Source organism: Chlamydotis macqueenii, chromosome 5, assembly GCF_036417535.1.
Source record: "Chlamydotis macqueenii isolate bChlMac1 chromosome 5, bChlMac1.mat, whole genome shotgun sequence".
Taxonomy (NCBI): domain Eukaryota; kingdom Metazoa; phylum Chordata; class Aves; order Otidiformes; family Otididae; genus Chlamydotis; species Chlamydotis macqueenii.
The window spans coordinates 44,151,210-44,172,429 of record NC_141560.1 but is presented as its reverse complement, the minus strand read 5'-3'; the positions used below and the strand labels follow the sequence as shown (position 1 = coordinate 44,172,429).

Below are 21,220 nucleotides of genomic sequence, written 5' to 3'. Positions count from 1 at the left end.
ACTTGATTCCTACCTGTTTCAAAGGACTTCCTCTGACCTGCTAGGCACAGATGGACTTGAACATTTTTTATTCTTAAACTGACACACGCTGGCAGCATGGTGAGACAATTTGTGAACACTAAAGACGACTCTCGCGTTATCACTAATAGGTTGGCCCACCATACATCCAAGACATTTCCTGAGGAATACACATTGCAAATCAAGAGCTTTCAAAAACAAGTTTCATGAAAACAAGCACCATTCTAACACTGAAGCAGTATGTTTAGTCTTCTCAGGTAGGACAGAATAGACTCCACTTGTCTTTTTTTTTTTTTTTTTAAAAAAAAAAAAAAAAAAGTGGAAACCTCTCTTCCTATATTCTAAATGAATTATTTCTATGATGTCCAACCAAACAGAGCAACATAAATCTCTTCTTTTAGTAAGCTGCATTGCTGAAAAGAGTACTTGGAAAGAGGGCCAAGAACAGAGCCTGTATATGTAGTGAGGAAGGGAAGATGAAGAGAAGCTGTCCATTCTACACAGACTCTCAAATGACAGACTTTTGATATCTACCTAGTGCTCTGTTTTGATGTGGGGGGAGCGCTATGGTGGTAGCTTCTGTAAGAAGGTGCTAGAAGTTGTTCTCCTTGGTCCAGTGCACTCACCCGGGCCTAGGACAGACCCGCTGCTGGCCAAGGCCAAGCCAATTGGTAGCAGAATGTTCCCTGATAACGCCTCAGCGATAACGTATTTAAGAAGGGGAAAACAGAAGAAAAAAAAAAAAAAAAAAAAAAGATGTGAAGGTGCGAGCCTTGTGGGCCCTGCAGGCCTCACCCTCTGGCCTCCCGCTGGGTGGCCGACTGGGCCCGGCCCGGCTGCAAGAAGTGGAGAGGAGATGAGATGTGAAGAGATTCTGAGAGGCGTCTGCCAGCCTGTTGTGAAGAACTTTTCTTGTGAGAGGAACGGCTGCAGTCGCCAAGGTCAGTTCAGAAGGAGGGGGAGGAGTAATGCGGCTCCTGGCCAAGATTCCCCTGCAGCCCATGGTGAAGACCATGGTGGAGCAGGCTGTCCCCCTGCAGCCCATGGAGGTCCACGGAGGAGCAGAGATCCACCTGCAGCCCGTGGAGGACCCCACGCTGGGGCAGACAGATTCCTGAAGGAGGCTGTGGCCTGTGGAGGGTCCGCTGGGGCAACTGTTCCGGAGTGACTGCACCCTGTGGAAGAGATGACCCACGCCAGAGCAGTTTCACGAAGGACTGTGGCCCATGGGAGGGACCCCACGCTGGAGCAGGGGAGGAATGCGAGGAGTTCTTCCCCTGATGATGAAGCAGCGGCGTAAAACAACGTGTGATGGACTGACTGCAACCCCCATTCCCTCTTCCCCCCTGTGCCGCTCAGGGGGAAGGTAGCAGAGATAATGTTAAACTCGGGAAGAGGGAGGGGTGGGGGGAAGTTATCTTGTTCTCATTATCGTGCTTTGGTTTTAGTAATGAATAGTTTTACCCAAGTTGAGTCTGTTTTGCCCGTAACGGTAACTTCAAGGATTCCTCCCTGTCCTTATCTCAAACTTCGAGCCATTTTTCCTTATATTATCTCCTCCTATTCTCTCGGAGGGTGGGGGGAGTGAGAGTGAGACTGCGTAGTCTCGTCCCAATCTGGGCTAAACTACGACATCTAGACACTGTTTTGAGAAGGAAAACAAGGATATGTCTTAAATCCACATGGTACTGAATGCCTCTGCCAGCTAGCAATGTAAATCTAACAGACCAAGAATTAAATATATTGAATAAATTAAGTATATTTGCCAGAACTGTACTTGTTTCAATATCTATCTTAAGTAATGCAAACTGCTCTGGCTACAGCCTCATTGGAAAGGTGATGAAGAGGAGGAACAATCTTTCAGGTGAGGAAGACAGCTGGCATATTTTCTGGGTCTGACCTGCACAGACTGTCTTCCAGAAAAGATGTAGTAATTTTCACCATGGATAGCAAATTACAATACCATTCTCTGTAAGGAAGGACATGATAAAGCTGGTACTCTAGGAGTGCTAGTGGTAACACAGGACTCAGTATCTGTGGTACAAAATTCAACTGGTAATAGTCTGACAGTCATAGAATCATAGAATCATAGAATCACATGGTTGGATGGGACCTATAAGATCATCTAGTCCAACCGTCTTCCCACTACCATTGCTGCCACAGCTACTAAACCATATCCTGTAGCTTCTCATCAAGCCGCCTCTTGAACACTGCCAGGGACGGAGACTCCACCACCTCCCTGGGCAGGCCGTTCCAGTGCCTTACCACTCTTTGAGAGAAAAAGTTTTTCCTCAAGTCCAATCTAAACCTCCTCTGGTACAACTTGTGGCCATTTCCTCGGGTCCTGCTTGTTGCCTGGAAGAAGAGGCCAAACCCCTGTTCATCACAACCTGCCTTCAGGAAGCTATAGAGTGCAATGAGGTCTCCCCTGAGCCTCCTCTTCTCCAGACTAAACAATCCCAACTCTCTCAGCCGCTCCTCATAAGACTTGTGCTCCAGACCCCAGTCATGTAACAACAACCAGTACTAGGTTTCTTTCAGAATGTCATTCCAGTCTTTCAGGGGGGGAAAAAAAAAAAAAAAAAAGAAGGCTTGAATTTAAGGACAAGGATATGTTCTAGGATTTGGAGTTTTTATTTTGGACAGACGCATATGTGCTCACTATGTGCTTAACACTGAGTATCTTTGTCTTGTGAAGATGCTTGTTACTCTTAAGAAACCATAATGATGATGATGTGGCCACCTTCTTATCTATCTGTTCTTACTGCAAATGCACATATGCCTGGGTGTTCTTTTATGAAATAGAGTCATCTCCATAGACTGTTAAAGAGCAGTGTGAGCTCAACATCTTTTTGGACTTCCGTCAGAAGAAGAAAAAGAAGGAAACAGAACATTCCCTATGGTGTGTCCTTACCTTAGGGCAAATTAATTTCTATTACATCTGTCTAATGATATCAAACTGTTGCTTTGAGAGTGGGGTTTAATTTTCAAAGTCTGTAGACCTGTCATTTCCAGTAACTATGAAAATTCATTCTGTACTACTAATGAGTTCCTCTTGCAGTTCTTCATATTTTGGCGTATCCAATAAAAAGTTAAAACCTGAAACTAAGTCATACAGGTAGACTGTTCCATCATGGAATAGGTTTGAAATAGTACAGCAGTAAGCTGCAGTCCAAGTTCTACCCTGGTAATAGACAGGAAGGAAACTGAAGGAGATTCACAACTCTCCACTCCTTGTACTGGCACATACAAACTCAGAGGCACATGGTGCTGCTGTGACCTTGGGAGAAGTATTAGAGATTCTGAGCATGTGTGTTTAAGATGCACGTGCACTTCCAGTGGGATCTACACTGACGTATCCTCAAAGAAGAGCAAAGCTCACGTGGGGAGAAAAGTCTAGTCAGGAGGAAAGGAAAATGCACTCCACAGACGACTGACAGAAGCTTTTCTTTCTCTCTCTCTCTCACACACACACACTTTCTCTCTTTCTCTCTCCCTTAAAAATCAATTCTACTGTCTAGCACAGCATGCGTTTAATATCATATGCAAAACAAATAAACACAAAGCAAAATAAAAAACAAGAATCAAAGGAAGCAACAGAAATAACATTCAGAGAAAGGAAGAAATGACAATTCTAGTTGTGTTTCCTCTATGCCCGTAAGATCGACTACTTGGAAGGAAAAAAGAATCAGTAATTTTTTCTTATTTTTGTGAATTATAGGAAGAGTCACTTTCCCATTTTATTTTCATACTAAATTCTACAGATGATTTCTCAAATTCTAAAACAAGACATTAAATAGATGCAGAAAGTTGCCCTCTGTACGTGCATTATTCAAACACTGTATCCTTAAGGTTGACTGCTTATGCCATCAGCACAGATTCACAGTGTGATGCTTTATACCAGTTTTAAATTACTATTGATCACTTTTTCTGCCCCTTAAGATACTGGCTACCATTTTTTTTTTGTGCTTAAACATATCAGACCAACAGAAACAAGAGGCTGAAACTTGTATTCTTGTTTTCTTCAGGTGATTATAGTTTTCCTGAGGATATTTAATTTCAGTGCATTTTTACATACATATATATATATATATATTCCTGTGTGTTTGTGTGTAAATATACGTATGTTTTTTTACCCCCATCACACTATTCCTTGTCCTTGTTGATATTCTGGGAAGAGGAAACACACATATAGGCATGCTGCAAAAAGCTTCATGCTCACAGTCTTCTCACAGATTTCCCTCATACCTGACTGTGCATAAATTTCAGGTTAATTCCTTCCAGCGTGACCTGAAGAAGACCTCCTTCACCAGTTTTCATATCTTGCACAGGGAACTCGCCACCCAACTCAGGGCCTGTGACATGTTAATTAAAAAAAAAAAAAAAAATCAGAGAGAGAGGGAGAAAGAACAGAAAGCAGTCAGGCAAGTTATGATATGTGGAAGAGAAATATAAAACAATAAAAACATAATTTCCATTTGATGTGCATAGCAAGAGGACACTACTAAGAACAGCAGGCCACATTTCAGTAGAGTCCCCTCACTAATGACAGAGAACCACTAGACTTTTAAGTATCCTAACAAATTTCAGGCTGGCCACATGAAGAGACATCAATGTCAGCTCAGTCTGTATTCATCGTAATTCATATCGGGGTTTTGTTGGTTTGTTTTAAATGCCACATTTCATTTCTGCATGGTAAGACACTGCAGTTACGTAACACCACAGATGGCATAGTCTTATGTACAAACACATAAGCAAGTAGAAACTAAGCTTGCATTTGTGAGCTTGATGATTTTGTATGGCATTGTTTTTTGCTTTCAAAAATGAAAAAGTCAGCATGATTACAACAGTGATAATTTAATAGAAGACATTAATAGATTAAAATCTAGACATTTTTATCTAGTTTCTTTTATATCATTCAGTTCAGCTAGAAAATGCTTTCTTATAATTTTTTTTTTGAATTATCATTTGTGCAGAACCACTGAACTCTAGAGAATGGCTTTCAAACACATTTTTAATACTATGTTATTGCCCAATTCTTAAAACAGCTTTCAAAGACACTTTTGCCTCCTCTACCCTCAGTGAAAGTCCAGTCCTTCCTCCCTCTCCTCAATTAAATTGGATTAATGGTATGAGGATGAAAACGGTGGCTCTTCCAAGCTCCAACAGCTAGCCGAGGGTTGAACACTTAGGATGCTAGATTTAAACAGAAGTCATTTTCTCTGTCACGCTGATGCCAGTTATCAGTATAAAATGTAGATCCCTTAGATTTGGCATTAAAACACACCTAAAATAGGCTTGTACCTCAAAGCATGGCTCCAAGAGTCCTAGTATCCACTTGAAAACAAAGAAGTAGTTGCAACAGAAATCAAACTTGAAAACATGAAACCACAGTGATGTTACCCTGAACCTACAGACAGACTTCAGCAAGGGAGAAACAACCGTCTTATGAAAGTATAAAATAAGCCACCTTCATGTTTGTTACCCAGGTACATACAGCACCTGCTGCTCTCTGGGGACTAAGAAAAATGGAAAATTGCCTTCTCAAGAATTCGGTCTCCCAAAACTGCAAATCCACTTTTCTAGGTTTTTTGACTCAACAGGAAGAGGAAAGGGGTGTTTGCCAAGACAAGCTTCACCAGTATAATTATACTATCCTGCCCCAGATGATGATGCTCAACTCAGAAGAACCTCTACACCAGAGAAGTTATACTGATATAAGGACACTGGGTTAACTCCACCTTTTGACTTGCACCAGTACGAGACTTTGCAATATAGAAAAGGTTTGTGCATTAAAAGTCTGCAGGAAGCTGCAGATTCATCACTGTAAATTCACTAAGACAAACAAGCATATTTATTAGCCTCCATTCTCAACACAAATTGGACAACATAGTTCTGCATCTCAGTCGGGAATATAACAAGTGGCTAGCCAACCATGAACAGAAAGTAAAGCTGAAGTTTCATAGCCTTTTCTTAGTTATTATTTTACTGGCAGCTAGTTCTCCTTACATATAGCGCTTCTTTATACAGGTGTTTTCGATTTTGTTTTTAGAGTGAGGTATATGGGGTAAGATAATGATAACACTATGTCTGCTACATACACATGGATGTACAAAGCTACCCTCAGATTTCCAAGTAAAAGGAGATTGTGTTAAAAGTTACTAATAAAAACATTTTGTTGATTGCAGATTAAAGAACAAATGTTCCCAACAAGCAAAATCTTGTACCTGGTTTAATGCTTTGCTGTCTTGCTGCTGCTCGCTCCATACTGTCTTTTACACAGTAGTATAATTCCCGACACTAACATATAACAGAAGAGTAATACAATGTTATTTTTCCAAATTACTAAGTGAAAAGAACAGCAAGATTCTAAGATTCTACAAAAACAAGTCCCTTGTGGTGCATAGTGAAAAGAAGCTTATAAAAGTTCAACCACAGCTAATTATGAGATGGTATTTGTATTTATTTTTCAAGTTGACCATTTCATGTCACTTCATAGCACAAACTAGTGAAGAATTACGGCTTGGCACATGCTCATGAGCAATCTAACCAAGTTTACTCAGTTTCCTAGTGTAGAAAAGGCCTCAAAACAATATTACAATCCCTCTCTTTCTTTTTACTTCCAGCAATCAACATCACTGGTCGTGCGCAGATGATCTATCTTATCATATCAATTTCCTTATGCCATATTCTTCTATTCGTCTTCCTCTCTAAATGAAAAAAATGTTAAACTGTAATCTCAGAGTAAAATTTAAGAAAATTTTCTATCTGAAGCCCAAGATACACACAATTAGTTTTCCCAGTAACTTCTGTAGCACACTGCTTTTGTCCTCCTTCCCTTTGTAGTACACCTGCATTCTGATGACCTCATCTATGTAAAATGAATTTTTTGAAGCAGGAATCCAATCCCTTTATATATCTCAAAGAATATAACCTTTCCATATTTGCTATTAATCATAAGGAGAGGAAAAGGGCTTTCATATTAATGGGGAATGTAGGCATATAGGCAATAAAACCCAAACATGGGCCCATGGAGAAAAATTTTTATCTATTTTGTCAGTTTGCGTTTGCCATTTAAAAAACTACACAATTAACTCAATTACTAAGACATAGTTTTATTTAGGTTTTTCCCCATGAATCTGCTACAATATTTTTACTACCTTTATAAGCCTGCAAGATAATGCAATATTTTGTAATACTGATGCTTTCCTCCTTCTAACCAAAAAAAAAAAGTAAAAGCTACTACATGTAATTTCTTAAATTACATCCTGTTATACTGTCTTCAGGTAAATAACAAAGCATAATGCCAGCCTCAGATGTCAGTGCTGTTACACAGCCATTGCGGTTCAGTAACCAGTGCTGGAGAGAGAAAACGACACACCAGGGATTTGTTTGTTCTATGCAGTTTTCCCTCGGTATTGTGTGTGTTAGACAAGATGCATACCTTCTTTGTGTAGAACTTGTTCAGTTGTGTCTCCTGACCATTCCTCCGCCAGAGGCACAGCACTTTTGTTTTGGGACAGTAAGTCATGTTGATGAGTTTCTCATACCACCAACGTTCATAAACAGTTCCAATGTTGCTTCTCAGCACAATGCAATCATCACATACCTGGGATCACAAAACATTATATAAGATATCTAATATTATTTATTGAATGCTACTAGTTGGCTTAATATTATTCTTGTCTCTACCTCCATGAAAAATATGTCTCCTGTTGTGTCTGTCCCAGCATGTACCACAAAAGTCTGCTTCTTGATGTGGCGGCTGCCACTTGGTCTCACAGGGAGCTCCCGTCCATTCTAGAGGGAAAAAAAAAGAAAAGCAATCATTAATGAACTTTGAAAGCAATTCCTCCTGGTTTATTGAAAAGAAAAAAAAAACAGCAGCCCATTAGGTGACACTAGAAGCATTTTCAACATACGAAAGAAAAAAAGTATTTTTAATACAGCTGATTGGAGGCAATTTTGGATAAAGTCTTAAGCAAGATAGTCTAGTAAATTTAGTTTCAACAACATGACAAGTTTAGTTTCAACAAGTATGACTACGAGTGTTATCAGAGTATACAATAACAGTCATGCTGGTCCCATACTCATTATGGGATAATGAGGTATCTGGGTTCCAGTAACATTGCAGTAAATTGGTCTGCTTTTTCCCAATTAATTGTAAGATAATTTTCTGTACTTTCTGTGCATAAAACTAAGTTTCAAATGTAAAATGCTTTGAAAAATTAGGTTTCAAAGGGCCTAAGTTGTATCCACCCTGGTGATGATTGTGTTAAAAGCTAGCTAGTTTTATTAATTTCAGTGTTAGCCTACGTTCTTAATAAGCATTATAGGATGTAGAATCATAGAATAGTTTGGGTTGGAAGGGACCTTTAAGGGTCATCTAGTCCCATCCCCCTGCAAGAAGCAGGGACATCTCCAACCAGATCAGGTTGCTCAGAGCCCTGTCCAACCTGGCCTTGAATGTTTCCAGGGATGGGGCATTCACCACCTCTCTGGGCAACCTGTGCCAGTGTTCCACCACCCTCTCATTGTAAAGTTTTATTCCTCCTGGCAGCTGACAGTGGAAACAGTTTTGTATAGAAAGTGATTGCTACAAGTCTTATAATGACCTAGAAACCAATGGAAAACTCCTTACTGTCATTGTCAGAATAAAGGTTCCTGCCCACAAAAGTGATGTTACAAAACCATTAGGGTAGCATAGAACTGTGGTACTGAAGTGTCGTGTTTATACGTATTTGTATTGCAGTTCTAATTGATAACTGCATAATACTGTAAACAGGGTCATACAATCACAGTCTTTGTTCAATACCTGTGAAGGCAGTGTTTAATAATGCAATTTAATTATTTTTAATATTTTCAAACTAGTGTTGCAGAGCATTTATAGAAGAATTTTCAGATAATTTTTTCTTCCACTGTAGCTCCCACAGGTACATCACTGTTTTACTTACCAGATTGGCAAGTTTGTCTAGAACATCATTTATTTGCTGGCTGTGTACCAACCCAATATGCGATTTTCCCATTAGACGACGCACCTTCTTCCTAATATCATTCTTGTTCACCTAGAAAGCAGATATCAAGACAGTTACATACTCTTCTCTATTCACAGGGAGCAACTCCTATCTCCCAAAATCAACATAACTTGCTTTCCATTGCTAAGACAGCAAAACAAGTGATCTCCAGCTCAGTCATGCTAGGACCTCTTTAGCCCAGCAGTACAACCAGAAGTTCATAGAATCACAGAATCATAGAATGGTTAGGGTTGGAAGGGACCTTCAAAGGTCATCCAGTCCAAGGAGCAGGGACGTGTCTGACTAGATCAGGTTGCTCAGAGCCTCATCCAGCCTGGCCTTGAAAGTTTCCAGGGATGAGGCTTCCACCACCTCTCTGGGCAACCTGTTCCAGTGTTCTACAAGCCTCAGTGTAAAAAATTTTTTCCTAATATCCAATCTAAATCTACTTCCCTCTATTTTAAAACCATTACCCCTTGTCCTATCGCAACAGGCCCTACTGAGCAGCCTCTCCCCATCTTTCTTGTAGGCCCCCTTGAGGTACTGGAAGACCGCTATCAGGTCTCCCTGGAGCCTCTTCTTCTCCAGGCTGAACAGCCCCAACTCTCTCATAGCCTGTCCTCGTAGGAAAGGCGCTCCAGCCCTTTTATCATCTTCATGGCCCTCCTCTGTTGGCCTTTTCCAACTGGTTGCACATATGCCATTTTTCCCAGCTACTGGGCAAATGACACTGCACACAAATGACACTGCTTATTCCTGCACAACAGAGCAGCAATTCTACTACCCTCCACTTCCAGCTACTGACATCAAAAGCCTCAGTTCTCCATGTTGCCGCTTATGTGATGGGTCTCATCTGCCAGTTTCTCCACCTCTTCCTCTGCAAAGAGTTGGTTTAGTCAACTGTGGAGCCCTCAACACAAAAAAATATTAACACAATCTTTCAGAATCCTCAGTCTTTCATGACCTGTTTCCTGGTCACTAGGCCAGGGCTCTAAGACATTTCCAGACAGTCCTCAAATAGCAGCAGGTTCCTCCTGAAGAGGAACTACGAGGAAGCTCAGAAGCAAAACATTTCTGCCCCAGGTGCTGTTTCAAAATACTGTTATAGATGTCAGCCATTGATACTAAAGGCTTCAAGATGGTACACTCATGCTTGAGCACTGACTTCAAGCTAGAACAGACATTCTTTTTCATCATATTGCAATTGTGATCTTAGTGCTAGGGAGCATTCAAAACAAACTCAACCTGCCTCCTTCCTTTGGTAAGAATTCTTTGAACTTGAAAGAAAGTATTGTATTTTTCAATCATTTTTTAGTTAAAACTACTAGGCCCTGCCATCCCAAAACAAGAAAATAAATTAAAATATGAAGATGTTGGGTTTGGAGGATTATGCTTCCCGTGACAGCTCAGAATTCACCTCCCTAGTAACAGACGGCCTTCCAACTTTTCCGTTTCTACTAGAAGCTGCCCTAAGATGAAATACCTTGGTACAGTCTTTAGTCTCTTTAAGCCTTCACTCTAACTGCTTGAAAAAAATCCTGTATACAAATAATATATACCAAATTCTAGATCCAGCATCTTTTATCCCAAAAGCGATAAATGGTGGGGGATCAGGGGGGGAAGTAAGCACATAAATAATGAAAAAAACCCCGACATCCCACAACTCTTCTTTTGCCCAGTTCTTCATCCCGTCCTCACTCTTAGCATCTCTGAAAATGCACTGAAAGTAACAAGATTTTTATCACAACTCTCAGATCCCCTGTGTTCCCTTTTCATCTATATAACCCATAGGCCCAGAGTGATATAAGTTTCAAAGGCATAATATCCTGTTTGGCTTCTTATCCCTTTCTCACAGGAAACTGTTTTCTTGGGGATCTGATTATTTTCACCACACCAAAAGACACTCTTCTCCTCTAGGACTAACTCTGTCAACATCTGCCATGAGATAGCCTTTTGAAACCAATATTATTTCATCTCCTCTTTTGCATCCTGTGATGAAAGCTACTGCACTCATTATTATTACTTCAAGTATTGCAACAATGCATGTCCTAATGGCCAAATTCCACAGTCTTCTGAAATAAACTCATTCCAAATATACTCAAATCCCATTTGAAAACTTACCTTCACATTGCATTTATGTCAGGAAAAATCAATACCTCCTTTCTCTCTCACGACTCACTCTCACACCCACCCCCTGCCTAAAAATAACCACTACACCCCACATTACATACAGTAACTTCTTCCACTGGTTGGGTATCAGACATTCTTTATCTGTGGAATGATGTCTCACGTCCAAGTTACCAAACTATCACCTGCGTACAGCTATTCTTACTGTCAAGCTGTTGCACTGGACAGCACAGTGTGTCAAGTCTGTTCCAGGTAACACCATGCACCTAAGCTGGTTCTAAACATGACAAATGTTTTAGAAGATTGATTTTCCAGTGACTTTGAGGAAGGATTTGTACTATCTTAGAAATTCTTCAGACTAAAAGAAAGATAATGCTGTAGGTGGCTACCAGCAATAAGGTGCATGCAGACAGCTCACTGAATGAGAAAAAAAAGGGTTGCTTATTACTAATGGCAATTTTCATGTTAAGTTATTAATATGCATATTCAGCCTGTCCATGTTTGGAACTGGCAGCTGTCAGAAAATCAGATTAGAAGACACTCTCTACTTCATTTATAACCCATACTTTGAAAAATATGAATGTCCTCTAAACTTTCTAGTACAAATAGTAAATTTCTATTTTAAAGGGCAAGGTATATGCATACCCATGGCACAGAACTGTGTAAACTCAGACAATATCTCTCAAAGAAACTCCAGGTACTGAAACAATTTTTTAATTAAGATAAGGAGATGTTTTATAGCAATTTTATATGTTGCTGTTCTCAGCTCTGTGAAGAGATGTATGGTTTCAAGACAATAACAACAAAATATTTATGCTTAAATCTGAGCAGTGATCTATTAAAAAGAAAAAAGTCACCTTTATCATAAGCATATAAGCAATCATATTATGCAGCAGTGTAGCCAACAAGCGGTCCTCATCATCCTCCAAACGCTTTCGATCATGTTCTCCAAGGGAAAGATACCTGCAAGAAGAGCTACATCTGAAGCAGACTCACAGACATTCTTCATCCCGCTCACTAAAGCACTAGCAGAGGACTGATCACTATTTGTAAAGCGTACAGCAAATAAAACCTCCAACAACACTAAGCCAAATGGACATTTTCCAGTAAAACACTGTGATTGCTAATTAAACATTGCCATTAATCATTAACTAGCTGAAGTAAATAACATCTGCTCAGTGGGAAAGTTCTCGGTGGTCCACGAGGCTTATCCATGTCCTCTTCTCTGCACTCACAGCTCCATGAGAATTACAACTGCCAGAAGAGGAACGTATAACTCAGTACAAGAGCTACCCGCCTTTAGAGCTTAAATGTAGCTGCAAGGCAGAAGTAAACTGATGAAGGAAGTGCACAGGCACCCTCTTTTTCCAGAAAGGTAGGTAGTTTCTGGAAAAAGAAACAGTTTTCAAACTAGCATCCCACAAACGAGTTCTTATTTTGGCTACCAGATCCCACGTTACATGATAGTATGGGTGTAGGTGGTACGGCTGTACGTGGCAGACAGAAGAGAGAATGATCAGATATTAACAGAGCTGAGGAGAGGAAAAAAAAAAAAAAAAAAAGTGAGCAGGTAGTGAAGACTGACATCTTACAAGCAGTCTAGCTTTAGGCAACCATGCAGATATTTCTACATACATGGTTCCCTCATGTTTGTTTCTTTTAACTACAAACTGTAAAGTAAAAACACCTGTAAGTGACTTTGCATTTTGAGAAGGCTCAAAATGAAGTTTCTGAAGACTTATAATTCTTTCACTTTATGCAATCACACTTATATCTTCCTTTATTCCAGAATATAATCATTTTACCACAGAAATCTCTTGCTTTATTACTCATCTAGCCTATTCCATCTGTTCACACTGTGATTATGCTTATGTTACCCATTTCTCTGGAAATATCACCTTTCCACAAGAGTTAAAAAAAAAAAAAAAAGTCACAACTGAATACAGTATTTCAGTATCAGGGGACACTGGCCAGTACAGAGACAAAAGGCTCACTTTGGAACAGTCAGGTATAGTAACAAGGTTTACAAAGTGACAGCAGCATGTTCAGCAGAACTAAAATAATTTTTTTTTTTTTACTATTTCAGCCTCAGGTGAACCAATGAAGATGAAAGAGGTCTGTTAAAGAACTTTACCTGTCAATCATCTCCTGAGGTCCCTGGTCCATTCCCATTCCTTCTCTCTCTAACATCACAGCATCCAAAAAAGCGTCTTCCCAGAACTGCATCTGGTCCCACAGAGTTGAACGCTCTTTGCCTATGCAATGTATATAAAAATTGAACATTTATTCCATTTATTCCAGTCAAATACGTCAAGATTAATTCCTGTTCCTTCCCACTCCTTGAAAATACCACAAGCCATCACACAATCCATATTAAAAAAAAAAAAATTAAAAAAAGGTTACTTTTAAAGAACAAGCAATATCACAACTGAAGAAAAGTGTAAAATAGAAGAGAAGACATAGCTCTAATTCTAATTCATGGCATAATCTCTTCAAACCCTTACACAAAAATACCTCTCATCTCTATTCTTTAAGGAGTATATCTTCTTCCATATACTGTTAACACTGCCCAATAGAGACAGGAATATCTCACACAAACACAGATCATGGCAAACACACAGAGAAGTGGAAAGATAAGATTATTACTCAGAGAGAAGGTTTCCATTGCAGCATCCTCTAACTGGTCCCAGACAGATCCTTTATCCCTACCTGCACCATTCCAAGCAGGTGGGAACGATAATTGGAAAGGATGAAAAACACAGGAAGAGAGCTCTTGATTAACAGCCAGATAAATACATTTAAAAAAAAGCCAATATACTCCTAATTCAAGGATATAGTTGAAGGCCGGTAGTATTATCAGTTTAGTAGCCCTCTGTTTAATGACTTAAACTTCAGGATCTTTTCTCAAGATCTGTGATACATTTTAGCACTCCACACATAGGTAAGAAAGTTCCTTCTCCTCTTTTTCTAACAGTTTAAAGAACTTAATTCAAGAACAGCAAGAGACTTGGACAAACAACATTTTATGCAAACTACACCACTCTCGCCCATCTCCTCTTACTCTTATTCAATCTCCCCAGCAAATATTTGGCTTTATTCAGAATGGCCTGACGTGCTCCCCTATTCTACCAATATGGACAACAGTAAGTGGTTAAAAACAGTCTCTGCGAATATAAAAATTGCAGTCTGCCCCAGACATGACTCCAGCTAAACTTCAGGCTAAAAGATCCCCTCCCATTAAAAAAAAAAAAAAAAAAGTTTACCCAAAAGTCCTTCATAGAGATAGACACGTTGGTTCCCATCCTCTGGGCCTCTCCCTGGAGTACTGCCTTTGCTATCCTTCACACTCTGCTTCAGGTTGTGAGACTTGGCCTGAAAACAAGACAAGAGGTGTCAGAAAATTTAACTCTGCACCCTGCAGGGCTGTTTCTTGCAGTTCACTGTTGTACTTAACATATGCAGTTTGCAAGCTATACTTCATAGATGTTTCTCCCATAAATGTTCACAAAACAAATAAATTACTCTGTTCAAAGAGCAAGGGAATAACAAAGGGAAAACAGACAAATGGAGAAGCTGAAACACTGAGAAAGATAAATGCTTCCCCATAGGAAAACTGAGACAAAACAAAAAATGCAAATCACAGACTAAAGGAAAGCACAGTTAAACCTTCTCTGTCATCCCCCACATTTCATGTTTATGCATAAGTTTGCCCAAATTACAACAGTAAATCTTTCCCACTGTTTAGGAAATAGCTGAATATCGCTGTCATTGTACCAACTATGAGGAATGGAAGAAGAAATATGCAGCCTTCTCAGGACTACACAGAAAATGAATATTCACAAGCAGAAACAGATTACCTGAGCTCTATCTTACATTCAGACTTTACAGGTTTTTCTTTAATTTACCATTCATAAAAGGTCTGACATTAAGCAAATGATTACATATCATCTGGTCTGAAGAGCTGTGTGCTGCTTCCAGCCAGCAGGAACTGTGATAATAAAGGTGGCCCATCTGTTCTCTACCACCAGGTAAACTATGGTGCGATACTTGACATTCATTGTACATCATGTACATTCATCATGTTTGTTCTGAATCTGTTGCAAGGGTTCTTAAAACTCCATTTAGTTTCATTAATCAAGTAGAAAAATGCAGAAAACTAAGCGTTTGGAAAAAAAAAAAGTCTAACTCTTTAGTAACTGAAAAGACACCCTCTTGCAGTTAAATATGCAGACGTGGTTACAGTCATTTTCATGCTTTTAGAACAAATCTGCAATGAAGCACTACGATTTTGTTTGCTGCTTAAAATTAGATGTAGAAGCCTTGTAAAGGTTTTTACAATCGTATCAGAATTATAAAATAATGAACACAGTGAGACCAATCTTAAGGCATTGCAAGTTGTTTTCATATTTGGCTGACAGTTTGATTTAGTCAAATTGAATATATAATTATTGTCTTCGTAAGATGTGTATTAGATGTTATACCCAATAATCAAGGACTTTAAAAAACAAAATTAACAAGAATGCTCTCAGATCATTTGAATTTTACTGCATACAGATCTTCCAACTAGGAAAATATATTTAAAAGTTATGATTACCCTTCAAATAGGATTAAAGTAATATTTTAAAGAAACAGAACAGCTGCTAAATTGAAAATGGGTCATCTCTTTCCTGTATCAAACAGCTGCTCCTACGAAACAGAGGAATCCATTCCTTTTGGTTAGGTAAGGTCAAACAATGCCCATGGATGTTGGTTTTGGCTCTGAAGGGCAATTAAATGTCCATTTGGTTGAGAGAAATACTGAATGAGGGGAAATTAAATATTGCTAGAGCCTGAAACATGGTGCAATATGTGAATCTACTATTCTCAAAGAACCATGTATTGTACAGGAAATGAAGAAAAGTATGCGGATCCATACAAAGTTATATCTTTAATATTTTAATGTTGTAAGTTATCACTGAGTAACTCTTAGAAAAGAATCAGAGATCCTCTTCCACACACATTGAAATGATTACTGGACAAGATTTAATTTAAAAAAAAAAAAAAGAAAAATAAAAAAGGAAGTCTGCAATGCCCTTACAAAAATAGAGCTAGTAGCAGAGTTTGTCTCGATTTCACTGTCTGACACAGTGCCTCTGGATCCTGTCAAATTGCCACCATTTTCCACACTCGGGCCATCACCAGCATTGCTACTCAAGTCACTGTCTGCTCCTAATGTCTCTCCAGAACTGTTACTAACCTGTGGAGAAAAATAAAGCAGTTACTTTCAATAAAGACACTGTGGAGAGAAAAGTTGTAAAATTTTTCTTAAGGCACAAAATAAGAAGCAGTACAACTGAAGGCCACATTTGCCTTTTCTCCTTCAGTAACATTATCTTTTGCATCAAATCCTACTCTGCAGAAAAAGATTAAAGAGAGACCCAAGAAGCCCTTCAGAACAATCACAGAACTGTTTAGGTTTGAATGGATCTGTTAAGATCATCTATAGACAAGCCTCCCCGCTCAAGAGCGTCAGCTGGACAACATTGCGGAGGATCATGTCCAGGCAGGTTTTTAAAATCTCCACGGAGGGAGAATCCACAACCTCTCTGGGCAAACTGCTCTAGTGTTTGACCACTCTCAAACTAGAAAGTGTATTCTTGTGTTCAGATGAAATTTGCTGTGCGGATACTACTGAGAAGAGTCTGGCTCCCTTGCCCTCATTCCCTCTCACCTGGTATTTATACCCATTGATAAGATCCCCCCTGAGACTTCTCTTCTCCACACTGAAGAGTCCCAGCTCTCAGTCTCTCTTCTCATGAAAGATGCTCCAGGGCCTTAATCCTGATTGTAGCCCTAAGCTGGACTCACTCCAGCAAGTCCTTATCCTTCTTGTACCGGGGAGCCCAGAACTGGACAGATGCAGCCTCACTGGTGCTGAGTGAAGCAGAAGGATCACCTCTCAACCTTCCGACAATGCTCTTGCTAATACAGCCCAAAATATGGTTGGCCTTTTCTTACATTTTTAAGCTTCTGTTCTTTATAGATGGTCTATACACAGCCAAGGCACATTTATACAATTATTGCAATCCATGAGTTCCATAAATACACCAATATATAGGAATATGTAACAGCAACAAGCACCATACATGAAGGATACATTCTGCTAATAAAGCGCTATGTATGTTCTGTCAGACACACATGCTTGCCACTCAGAGGCTCTGAAGAGAGAACTCATTGACATACATTATGCATGCATGACAATATGCAGCCATACCTCCTAAAATTTAGGCATAAAATGCCCTCCCCGATTTTATGAAGCAGTGAATCACATCAAGATTTCACTTTCAGCATATCCTACCACTGTGCTAACTTCAGAGTCCTGGCTTGTACTTCGGACCATAACTGCTGGTCCTCCGCTGGGAATGGAGTCGAAATCGCTCTTCTGTAATCAAGACATATAAAGGACAGGAAGAAAAGTCACATTAGCTTTTATCATAAGAAGAGAAAATCACTTCCCATTCCTTTGGGATCTTGAATTACAGACTTATGCTTCCTTGGTCTATTTAGGCAGCCAAATAGAAACTACTGCCTGCATATCAAGATCATGGGGTCATGCAATTAAGCAGTTCGCAAAGATCAGTCCCCTACAGGAAGGGGGGAAGAAATTTTACTGAATGAGCCTTTCAAGAATGCTCAAACCCTAGAAGTCTTTCCACAATTAAGTAGTGAATAGAAGAATCCTCTCGCTACCATATACATAAAGCAAGCATAGGAGCTACTGACCTGAGAACCTGAGGCCAAACTGAGGCCACTGTCTGCACTGATTTGAGATTTTTTCTCATCCGTTTCTCCCAAATCAAAGTGTTTCACACCTTCTGGCCCTGAACAAAGGAAAAAAGTAAATCATTATTGTACCAAGAAAAAACACTATGGCAGAAAGCGGATCACAGACTGAAAGCAGGAACAGTACCAAGCAAACAAATTTGCTTTCTCATTCCTTTGATTTTTTTTTAATTCCTTGGTACTGTAAACAACAAGGACAGCAGGACACCTCTGCCATTCTTCAAATGTTAGTTTGAATTTCACATACTCCAAAGGCATAGTCCAGGAGTGACTATCACTAAACAGTACATTTGTTAGCCATTTAAGAGAGAAAAGAGGACAGACAAAGGTCAAGTAGCTTCCAGTTACAATAACACATGCAGAGCAGTTGCCATTGAACTCTAGGAAGCCACTTCCTTTATTTTTGGTAAAATACAGGATAGCTATTTGCATAAAGTGAGAATCCTTTTTTTGAACAGCTTGTTTGTTCAAAGTCTTGGACTGAGTTTGTTAGGTTGCCCGCAGCAACTATTCAGGCAAAAATCAGGCAACACATTACAAGAACATAAACAGTGACAATTGGTGTTACACCAGTAGGAATTTCAAGGAAGAAGCTTGTATGATGCTGTACTTCACAACACTCCCCATTTACATCAACAAATGGCTCTCCAGAGTTGGCAATCACATAGGTCAGTAGTGAGAGAGGGAATCAGCATTAAGTCATGCATTCATTAACCCGCCAATTTGAAAACAAAAAAGAGGGGGGAAAAGGACAAAGAACTTTATGTTAAATTTCCCATGCAGTTCTAGAATCATATAATCTATTGTTCTCTGATGGGATGGCAGAAGGAAAAGAGAATGATGGAGAGGTAGAGCCTGAAAAGAAATTTGGATAAGCACTGAATGAGGTAAATAACGAGGCAAGAAAAGAATGTGTTATAGACCATACACAGAATGTCACTGCTCTCAGAACAGGGAAGAGACTGAATGCAACACTTCTGCCATATCCATATCTGCCAACTATTCAGTAACAGGAAGACATGATCAGCAGCCAGAATATTCACACTATATACCCTTGACTCTATCCAGTATCTCTAAGCAAACAATGCCACTATCTCTTATAACCACTGATCACAACAACCTGGGAATTATGAACATGTTTGTATTTTATGTAATATTAGAGAGGGTAAGACAGTGAAAAGGATAGAAAAAGGGAAGGGAGGAGAGAGAGAGAGAAGGATAATATACAAAGATTTGTGGGAGTGAGTTTGAGATGGTATGTAAACTCATGAATAGCAAAGCCATAAGCAGGCTGTGCAGATCATCCCACCTTACTATTCAACCACCAATTCTCCATGTGAAGTGTTTTACAGAAAGTGTTCTTCATTTGTTATAGGATTCTGCCTCTAAATCCAAATGCCTTAATTACCATATATCAAATCATCAAAGATTCTAACAAAGAGAAAGTATAAACAAAATTTCCAAAAAAGAAAGTTAACTAAAAATACCCTTTTAAGAATTTGGAGTCTTATTTTTCACTGAAGTATACACTGCTCACTTCTAGGGGTCTACTTCCACTCGTTCAAATGGCCACCATTTCTAGTTCTGAATAATGATGCAGCAAAAACTTTCGTATCTCATTACTACAGCAAGAATACTAAACTTTAGCTATGTGTTTTAAGCAATTTAAGAGCTGCCTGTCCCAACACATAATTCAGATATATTTCTGGCAATTTGACTTTTAAGGCAAGTGAAACTGACTGAAGCAGTTCAAGTATTTGATGGCTGTGGGCAATATTGGTAACTGAGTTTAAGGAGCACAATAACCACAATCACATTGTTGTCACTAATAATTTACAGGCACTTAAAAACCTCCCCTTCCCTTCTTTATGGAATTGTATGTGTAATACACATCTACCACTAAAACCTCAATTTATCCCTCCCAATGTAGGCACGTACCTGAAAGGCCCAGTTTCGGAGAGCAGGTGCGTGCATGTGCTATATGTCTGTCTCACACATACTTCTACCTCAGCAGAAAGCAATTAAAATCTTAAATGTAGTAAGCTGTACTGCAGAGATGCCCCATTTGCCCCTTTCTCCCTGACCTAACTGCAGATGCTCGCTTATACTTTGCTAATTATTTAACTGAGGAGCCCAAAACTAATGTAGCAAACACAGACCTAGTCAGAATGTCAGGAATTTTCACACATTCATTTTAGTTATTAATCCTCCCCAACCTTCAGTCTGTAAAAGGGGCATCAGCTCTGCAAGGTAGAAACCATACTTACGGTTAGGAAACACCTACCACATCATGGTTATTATAAACTAGCTATTGTCCTTATGTCATACATCCCTATTTACAGCAGTGGCAATCAAAAGAGCAAAACCTTGTACTACACCTGCAGACAGTATATATTCAATATTTTATTCAGTTATCATATTTCAATAGATGTTAAGATTTGTGTAGGTTTAGACTTCTATTTAGATTCTGCAAACAGCCTCAGACTATTTCAATTTATTAACATGGGATATAAAAACCAAAATCAGGTTGACTCCGTATTATAAGGCTATTCTGTACAGCCACCACTAAATACAATTCTTCACATACACCTTCTCTCTCCCCCTCAAAAGCATTGCTTGTTGCAGACTGAATGCAGTCATAAACTGTTCATGGTTGACTCCAGGTAACAAAATTTGCCATACTACATCTTGAAAGAACAGAGAATTCTTCATTCTAGTAACATTCAATCAATCAATGTATTCATATCAATGACTTGTTAAGCAAAATTGGTATTTAACTTTTAAGAAAGGAGATGGAATATCTTAAAATCCTTTCATATATATCTGATATGGTGATGATGCAGAATATCTGCTTCCCCTTCTTTGAAGGAGGCAAAACTCAGGGGTGGAAAAAAAGGAATTAAAAAAAAAAAAAAAAAAAAAGATACACTTGAACACTATTTCCCCAAGGCAAATTGATCTGTTTGGTCTCTTCTACAATGCAGGTTTTCTTGATAGACCTTTGTTCTTGTGGGCATAGAAACTGTGTGCCATAGATGCAAGCTCACTCTGCACCTGGGGAGTTGGCAGTTATGGGGAGGCTGGAGGACTCAGTTTCTATGTTTTTTAATATCCTTACTCGTTTTTTCCAAAGCTTTTTGCTTTTTCACTTCCTCGTGCTTGTTCCACAATTCTACCCAAGATGCATTGGAAGCAGGAGAGAAAGAGAAAGAGTCAGTGGCTGGTCAGACAGGTGAAAA

General features: G+C 39.3%; 1 protein-coding gene across 14 annotated transcripts in view; it reads right to left on the bottom strand.

The window, feature by feature from the left end:
* MADD (MAP kinase activating death domain) overlaps positions 1-21,220 on the bottom strand; it is a 76,551-nt gene that overhangs the window by 10,653 nt on the left and 44,678 nt on the right. For 5 of the 14 annotated variants that reach the window (XM_086749230.1, XM_086749217.1, XM_086749219.1 and 2 more), the window contains 13 exons: positions 21,100-21,153; positions 17,922-18,019; positions 17,497-17,580; positions 16,237-16,395; positions 14,423-14,531; positions 13,806-13,868; positions 13,294-13,414; positions 12,017-12,122; positions 8,973-9,083; positions 7,711-7,818; positions 7,463-7,627; positions 6,246-6,318; positions 4,267-4,373 (listed from right to left, as the gene is read on the bottom strand). In XM_086749230.1, coding sequence (XP_086605356.1) covers positions 4,267-4,373; positions 6,246-6,318; positions 7,463-7,627; positions 7,711-7,818; positions 8,973-9,083; positions 12,017-12,122; positions 13,294-13,414; positions 13,806-13,868; positions 14,423-14,531; positions 16,237-16,395; positions 17,497-17,580; positions 17,922-18,019; positions 21,100-21,153 — 1,358 coding nt within the window. The remainder of the gene's footprint in view (positions 1-4,266; positions 4,374-6,245; positions 6,319-7,462; positions 7,628-7,710; positions 7,819-8,972; positions 9,084-12,016; positions 12,123-13,293; positions 13,415-13,805; positions 13,869-14,422; positions 14,532-16,236; positions 16,396-17,496; positions 17,581-17,921; positions 18,020-21,099; positions 21,154-21,220) is intronic. The other 9 variants (XM_086749218.1, XM_086749223.1, XM_086749224.1 and 6 more) reach the window with 3 other exon arrangements.